Below are 8,670 nucleotides of genomic sequence, written 5' to 3' on the forward strand. Positions count from 1 at the left end.
CAGTGTATGCCCTGCAGCCATGGCACAGAGATCTGGTGTTAGATCCGGCCACCAGGTCCCTGGCGGGGCTACGCTGGTGGTTGACCAAGCAGTCTGTCCAGTGTGGGGGGACATTACCCTCCAAGTTAGTCTTTTTGGGGCATGGGGGTTGCTACTTATCAGCGGCAGGCTCAGCAGGAGGAGGGCAGCGGCGAATCCGTAGCTTGAGAGGGTTGTCTGTCTTCTCTGCAGCCCATCCATGGTAGGTGTCATCTGAAGGGGGTGCTCGCTTGACGTGGGAGGCGTGGATCCAAGCAGCTACACCGTCTACCTTGACCGCTGTTGGGGTTGTCAGCAATACCAGGTGGGGTCCCTTCCACCTCGGCTCGAGGTTGGCAGCTCGATGGCGTCTGATGTAGACGAAGTCCCCAACCTGGAACTGGTGGGGAATCTGTAGTTCTCCTGGTTGGTAGAGGGCAGCCAGGGGGGTCCACACCTCCTTTTGGACAGTCTCGAGAGCCTTCAGCCTGGCAAGCAGGGATTGAGGGGTATGAGTGTCTGTGGGCACAGACCATGGGTCAGCGGACAGGGGCGGAGGGGCCCCAAACAGAACCTCGAACGGTGTCACCCCCAAGGGGCCTGGGGTGTTTCGCGCGCGGAAAAGGGCAAAGGGAAGGAGGACCGTCCAGTCTGCCACGCCAGTCTCTAAGGACAATTTAGTCATAGCCTCTTTTAATGTTCTATTCATTCTTTCTACCTGACCTGAACTCTGGGGCCTGTAAGCACAATGTAATTTCCAATCCGCCCCTAGTATCTTGGCCATTCCCTGACTTACCTGGGCAACAAAAGCTGGACCGTTGTCTGATCCAATTACCTTAGGAATTCCAAACCGTGGAAAGATGTCTTCTAAGATCTTCTTGGCGACCACAGTTGCAGTTTCTCTTTTGGTAGGGAAGGCTTCTACCCAACCTGAGAAGGTATCTATGAAAACTAAAAGATATTTATAACCGTATCGGGCGGGCTTCACTTCTGTAAAATCCACCTCCCAGTAACTCCCGGGCCGGTCTCCCCTGAGTCTCTGTCCCGTCCCGACCTGGGATGGGTGTATGTTTACTAGCTGGCATGCCTTGCATTGTCTGACTACTTCCTCTGAGAGGCGATCGAGTCCTTTGACATAATGTCCAGTGGCCCGGCTGGTGGAGCTGAGGTGTTTGGCCCCCAGGTGAGTGAGGCGATGTAGCTGTTGGAGGTAGGCGGTGGCCGCTTCCCTTGGCACTACCATCTTGTCCCCCGTGGTCCTCCAAACCCCGAGTTCGTCCTTGTGGTATTTTTCTGGCCTTTTAAACAGGTCTTCCTCTTCCTCTGGGGTGTAGAGGAGGGCCTCTGGCTGGGATACCGCGGGACCGACAGCAAGCGTAAGTAGCCGGGGCCCAAGAGCGGCTTGTCTCGCCTCAGTATCCGCTTTCCTGTTTCCCACGGCTATCTCTGAGGTCCCTTTTTGATGGCCGGGACAGTGGATGATAGCTACTTCCCGTGGGGCATGGACAGCCTCTAGGAGGTCAAGAATCTCTTGTTTATTCTTAATTTCTTTTCCTGCCGAAGTGAGGAGACCTCTCTGACGGTATATGGCCCCGTGCACATGAGCAGTGGCAAAAGCATAACGACTGTCAGTATAAATATTAGCTCGGCTGCCTTCTGCAAGTCTGAGGGCCTGGGTTAATGCGATTAATTCAGCCTTCTGGGCTGAAGTCCCTTCGGGCAGGCTACTAGCCCAAATAGTCCGGTCCCGATCAACTACAGCTGCACCTGCTACCCTCTTACCTTCATAGAGGTAGCTGCTGCCATCTGTGAACCAGGTGAGCTGAGGTCCCGACAGGGGAGAGTCCTTAAGGTCTTTCCTTGGCCCTGTCTCTTCTGCTAGGATGTCGCGACACGAGTGTAGAACTTCTTTCCCCTCAGGATCTACTTCCGGCAATAGGGTTGCCGGATTGAGGGCCACCGGGGCCCCGAAATGGACCCGATCTTCGTTTAGCAGGAGACTCTGGTAGTGGGTCATCCGAGCATTGGACATCCACCGGTCCGGCGGTTGCCGGATAATGCTCTCGAGGGTATGTGGGGCCACTACAGTCAGTTTCTGCCCCAAAGTAAGCTTGTCTGCATCCTTCACGAGCAGGGCAGTGGCTGCGATTGCTCTCAAACAGCCTGGCCACCCTCTAGCCACGGGGTCTAACCTCTTGGATAAGTAGGCCACTGGCCTTTTCCATGGGCCTAAAGTCTGAGTTAGGACCCCCCTGGCTATCCCCTTCCTCTCGTCTATGAACAGAGTAAAAGGCTTGGCCACATCTGGTAAGGCCAATGCCGGAGCAGAGAGGAGGGCCTTTTTGATGTTGTCAAAGGCCTTTTGATGAGTCTCCCCCCATTCGAAGGGATTCCCTTGTTTTGTCAGCGGGTAGAGGGGCTCTGCCAGGGTTGCAAAACCCGGAATCCAGAGGCGGCAGAATCCAGCTGTTCCCAAGAACTCGCGGACCTGTCGGGGGGTCTGTGGCCTGGGAATCTGGGTAACCGTGCTCTTCCGGGCCTCAGTGAGCCATCTCTTCCCCTCCTCTAGGGCATATCCCAAATATGTTACCCTCCGCTGACATATCTGTGCTTTCTTGGCCGAGACCCGGTATCCTAGGCGAGAGAGTTCTAAGAGCAAAGCCCCGGTACCTGCTTCACAGTCCTCTTTAGTGGCTCCTGCGAGGAGGAGGTCATCTACGTACTGGAGAAGAGTGACGTGCGGGTGGTCAGCGCGGAAGGCAGCCAGGTCTTGGTGAAGGGCCTCATCGAAGATGGTGGGAGAATTCTTAAATCCTTGGGGAAGCCGGGTCCAGGTCAGCTGCCCCGTTATCCCCGAGTCTGGGTCTCTCCATTCAAAGGCGAAGATGTTTTGACTGGCGGGATGTAACCGTAGGCAGAAGAAGGCATCCTTTAGGTCTAAAACTGAATACCACACGTGAGACGGAGGGATGGAACTTAGGAGATTGTAAGGATTGGGAACCGTGGGATGAATGTCTTGCACCCTCTTGTTGACCTCTCTTAAGTCCTGCACTGGTCGGTAGTCATTAGTTCCAGGTTTCTTTACTGGAAGGAGTGGGGTGTTCCACGGGGAGTGGCATTTGACCAAAACCCCTAGGTGCAAGAGGCGTTGGATATGGACCTTGATCCCCCTCCAGGCCTCTTTCGCCATGGGATACTGTCGCACTGCAATCGGGGTTGCAGAGGACTTGATTTCTATTATTACGGGGGGCCGTTCGACAGCCAGGCCCATCCCCGCAGTCTCGGCCCAGGCCTTAGGGTATTTATGTAGCCACTCCGCTAACCCCTCACTCTGTTGAATTCTGTCCTCAAACAGCCGGTGCTCATCTTCGAGTTGAAGTGTCAAGAGGGTAATTGGTTCCCCATGCTGGGTCAGGGTCGGCCCCCGAGGGGTGAAAGTGATCTGGGCCCCCATTTTGGTTAGCAGATCCCTCCCAAGCAGAGGTGCAGGGCACTCGGGGATGACCAGAAACGAGTGGGTTACCCGTCCCGCTCCTAAGTCTACTGTTCTTCGGGTAGTCCATGAGTATTGTTCATTTCCCGTTGCCCCTATTACCCAGGAGGTCTTCTGGGAGACCGGCCCTAGCGGTTTCTTAAGAACTGAATACTGGGCTCCTGTATCCACTAGGAAGTTGACAGGCTTCCCCTCCACCTTAAGAGTTACCCTAGGCTCGGGGAGGGGGTCCGAGCCCCGACCTCTTCAATCACTATCTTCCTGGAGTGCCAGCGCCTTTTTCGCTAGCTTCTTCGGGCACTCCCGCTTCCAATGTCCTTCTTCCTTGCAATAAGCACATTGATTCTTCCTTAACGGTGGCCTGTTGCCCAGGGCCCCTGCCTGTCTTTCTTTTCCTCTCTCCTGTGGCTTACTCCCTTCTATTGCTGCGGCCAAGATACGGGTTAGCCTTTTCTCTTCCCTTTTTTCTTTTTTCTCTTCCCTTTCCTCTCTCTCTCTCTCTCTCCGCTGCTCCTTCTCCTCCTCAGTCTCCCTCTTGTGGTATACTTTCTCTGCCTCTTTAACTAAGTCCTGGAGGGTAAAATCCTGCAGTCCCTCAAGCCTCTGCAGCTTTTTCTTAATATCTAATGCTGACTGCCCTATGAAAGCCATAGCTACTGAGGCCCTCTGCCCCTCCGAGGTGGGGTCAAACGGGGTGTACCGTCTGAACGCCTCCATTAATCGCTCGAGAAAAACAGAAGGCGGTTCAGTGGGCCCCTGTATGACCTCTCTTACCTTAGCCAAATTCGTGGGGCGCCGAGCTGCCCCTCTGAGGCCGGCCACTAGTGTCTGGCGGTAGACCTTCAGGTGCTCCCTACCTTCTGCCGTGTTGAAGTCCCAGTCCGGCCTGGCCAGAGGAAAGGCCGCATCCACCAAATGAGGGAGTAGAGTCGGCCGGCCGTCGGGGCCAGGGGCGTTCTTCCGGGCCTCCAAGAGGATCCGCTCCCTTTCCTCTGTAGTAAAGAGAGTCTGAAGAAGCTGTTGACAATCGTCCCAAGTGGGCTGGTGAGAGAACATAAGGGACTCAACCAGCCCCGTTAGACGCTGGGGATCCTCTGAAAAGGGAGGGTGGTTAGTTTTCCAGTTATAGAGGTCTGCCGAGGAGAAGGGCCAGTATTGGAGTGGCTGGAGCGGAGCCGTTTCATTATCGTCTCCGCGGGGGGGTGGAGGCCCGTATGGTCGGAGAGGGCAGGCTACGGTCGAATCTGGAGACGCGGGATGTCTCCTCTGACTCCGGGTTCCCTGGGCCGGTCCCTCTGTTGGAGGGGCGGGAGGAGGTGCTGAAGGCTCCGGTCTCTCCGGCGGCTCTGGCTGGAGAGGAGAGGGGTAAGGGGGTGGAGAGTCCAAGAGGAGAAGATCGGTTTGAGAATCTGCCAGGGGACGTTTCGTCTGATCTGCGGCGGGAGGGGCCTGGGCCACGAGAACCCGGGAGGTTCCGGATGGCAGCCAGGGTTTCAGCCAAGAGGGAGGGTTCTGGACCAGGTCCTGCCAGACGACAATATACGGCTGCTGGTCTGGATGGCCCGCCGGGCCTGATTGGAACACCTTATTCTTTACTGCAAAAATAATAGACAGGTCAAAAGTCCCGTCCGCTGGCCATCCCACGCCTAGGGCTGGCCAGTCGGATGAACAGAAAGTCTGCCAAGGACCCTTCTTAACACTGACGGAAAGATTGAGTCCCCGACTCTGGACGTCCTTCCAATGTGCCACTGTGAGAGAAAGAGGGGTGCTGCTTCCTTGGCCCATGTTACCTGGATGGGAGAGGAGGAGCAGAAGACAAAAACAAAGAACAAAAAGCGACACGACGAGACACCGGACCCACACGAATTTACACAGATACAAAATGACTGCTGAGGGACGATATCCCTCCCTGACGCTGGTCTGGCCGGACACACGAGTGCCCGTTGCCAGGCAGCCAGAAGTGACCAGGACCTCCCGGTCACCACCCGTCCCTGGGGCGTCCCCCAGGGTGACAGTTTTTCTGGTCGAAGACCCTTCAACCAGAGAAGCCGTCTCCTTACGGAGCCGGCAACCTGCCGTTCCGAAAAACCGAAACTGAGGACGAACAGAAGACAGAACGAACACTGAGCGACTCCGGAGTCTGCTTACCTCCAAGACCGATCTGGGCGCTTGAAGGGGGGTCGCCCCAAATCCCGGACGAGCCCCCAAATGTAGGGTCCCAGGACCCCCGGTGTATCCGACGGAAGAGGCGACGGCCCCAAATCAAGCGCAGAGACCAGAACTTGATGCAAGAGCAAGAGGTTTCTTTTTATTACAAGCGCGGCGCAGGGACTCGCAGCCAGACAGGCAGCAACCCGAGGGAAGTGCTGGCTGACTGGAGCCCCGAGCAATTGCAGAACACGGGTTTATAAAGGCAAAAACCACACGCAGGTGGCCGGAAAACAGGGAACTGGGTTACCAGTTAACTCATAACTCATCTTTTACAGGGACAGGTCTTTGTTATTAGTTGACTCATTTCCTAAGGGGCCAGGGTGGTCTGGTATGCGCAGGCCGATCCCGAGGAGTGATAAGATAACTATGCTATGACCAGATCAGGGCGCCAGAGCTTTACGGGAAAGGTCAGGAGGGGGAAGTTCTCTTTAATCTTTACATTAACCAGAGCTTACTGGAAAAGCTGGTCCAGGGGGAAAGGGGGGGGTTTTTCAGCGGCCTTACAGGTGTACTGTAGAGGGCAGGCAGGCTCTCCCAGCAACTGCTCTGAGATCCTCCATAATCGTCCATGTGTTTTCTTGGTTTGGGGAACAAGCAATTACGTTAGCATGGGTAGCTAGTTAGTATTAATAAAGGAAAGGATCTGAGGGAATCAGACATTAAACATAATAAATGAGGGAGCTGAATCAAACAGTAAGCCTGATTTAGTAAGAAGCTATAATATTCACAGCTTCCCTAGGGGACAGCTGCATCCTCAGTCCTGGAAACTTGATCCCTGAGCAGAAGGAACAGCAGAACCAGTACTGGGATTCCCCGGGAGCAAAGGGATTCCTCTGCTGGGCACTCCTGTAGTGGGAGCCAAGGTACCACGGCGGGTGGTCCTTCTACTTGAGGCATATGCAGTCGGAGCCAAAATGGGGACATGAAGGGGGGGAGCCAGCCTGGAAAAAGGACCAGCTTGGATGAGGGCACAGAACCCTGCAAGATTTAGGAAAGGATTGCTTAGGACGAGGTTCCAGCACAAGCTCGGGAAATGCCCAGGAAGTAGATTGGGTCATTTGAAAGCCCTCTGCTCTCTCCGAAAACCAAGACAATATACGGAGGGTTATCAAGGACCTCAGAGCAGTTGTTGCTAGAGCCTGCTCACCCTCTGCAACCCTAAGGGTGTACGATTTCCCTTCACCCCAATAAATCTGACCACTGTGTTTAAACTTCTCCCACGCGTGTGCCCTTTGACAGTCATTCCTGGTGACACCGCAGAACCCATTTTCACTGGCAGCAGCGCCACTCGGAGGATGTGTTTCATAACATTAACAATCCAGTGGCAAAAGCCTTTCTATCATGATTATGGTTTTTATTTTTAAAACTATAGGTTAAGAGGTAGAAGACCACGAACAACTTCTCAGGAACAGACACCAAATTGCCATACCTTGAAGCGATGCTCCAATTCAGAAGCGGGTTTCTCCTCTGCGGTTAATTGTCGCTGTCTGACACTGACCCACTGAAATGTTTTCTAAGCCGACAATACCAAGAGTATCAAAAACTGCCACACACCAGCAGTTCCTATTACTGACCACAGGAATATGACAACGGACCCGAATGTGAGGGGGAAGCCACCCCCACGTCGTTTTACCTGGTCCACCTGGCACTTCCTGCAGGTGATAATAATGAAAGCTGGCATAGACCTTAGCAGAACTACCTAGGACAGCTTTCTATCAAGTTAAGATTCCTTTTAAAGTCCTTTGGAATGTGGGAAATAAAGAATTCTGTTGACAACAACCAAATGTGCTGTTTAATGTCACCTTTTCTGTTTCCTGACACATACATTTACATAGCAATTGCCAGAGAAAATCTCTCTTTTCCCTTCTAATTGACTTGAACTGCTCCCATTCTTCCAGTCCCCAAAGCCATAATGAGGGGGTGGAATTCCTTAAGCTGCAGGCAGAATTATTTAAAGCACTCACAAAATGAGTCTGATGCCAAAGTAGGTGTCCCCACGCTCTCCCTGCTTTCCTCCTTTTCTCCCTCCCTCCCTTTTCTGTTTTTATGAATCTCCTTTGTTATATTTTTGCTTACAAATATCAAATTATTCTTTTTACTTTGTCTTCGGGTGTGTTAACTCTGTACATGTGTGGCACTGAACTGTGCCAAAAAGTATAGGTCAGTAGGAGCCCCTACAATTAGGAAAGCCTTGCTGTATTTTTTGTAAGAATTCTAACCCCATTTCTTGGGCTCCCACAAACCCTGGGTGTGAAGAAGAGAAAGGAAGAAAACTACCTTGAGGCAAAATCTGTTCTTGGCAAATTTAGGAAGGCATTCTCAGCATGCTCCACTTGCCTTTCTATGCCTTTTCAATCAATATCTCTCTCTCTCTCTTTCACTCCCCCTCTCTCAAAGATTTTCTTATTACATCCCTTCTGTAAGTGGGAGGCAGAGGTTGATAATGGAACAATAAAAGTAAGCCTTCACTTAGAAGAGGTATTTCCCCTACATTTAACAAACATTTATCAATTTATACACATAAAATGATGTCAGTCCCTGCCCTCGGGGAGTCCTGTATCTAGTACCCAGGAAAGAAAGGAAACAATCACACAGATAATATGCAGTGGGTAGCTGGGTAAGTACTCCGCAAGGAGATTACAAGGTGCCATGAGAGCACATACTAGTAAATGAGGATCATGACCTAGTTTACTGGGTTCAGGAGGGTGAAAAAGAAAGATTCCACCTGTGATCTGAAGGACGAGGAGCTGAACTAGGTGAAGAAGGTGTCAGGGAGAACCCTCTTGGCAGACCTTAAAAAGGCTCTGAGGAAGAAGAAAGCTGGATTTTTTTTTGAAATAGAAAGAAGGTCAGAATGGCAATATTAAAGGTGTTACTAATTGGGGTTACTGGCTGGGACCTCAGCTCCTTTTGTCAACAGAGAAAAGATTTTAAGGTCGATGAAAATA

The 8,670-nt window shown here is 52.5% G+C and overlaps 1 protein-coding gene across 1 annotated transcript; it reads right to left on the reverse strand.

Annotated features, from left to right (window-relative positions):
• Window positions 1-369: 369 nt before the first annotated feature.
• Window positions 370-6,004, reverse strand: LOC118676650. Its single transcript, XM_036350887.1, is given in 3 exon segments — window positions 370-506; window positions 815-892; window positions 895-6,004. Coding segments are annotated over 2 exon segments (4,440 nt in total). The 5' UTR covers window positions 5,297-6,004; the 3' UTR covers window positions 370-506; window positions 815-854.
• Window positions 6,005-8,670: the final 2,666 nt, after the last annotated feature.

Source organism: Myotis myotis, unplaced genomic scaffold (assembly GCF_014108235.1).
Source record: "Myotis myotis isolate mMyoMyo1 unplaced genomic scaffold, mMyoMyo1.p scaffold_m19_p_2, whole genome shotgun sequence".
Taxonomy (NCBI): domain Eukaryota; kingdom Metazoa; phylum Chordata; class Mammalia; order Chiroptera; family Vespertilionidae; genus Myotis; species Myotis myotis.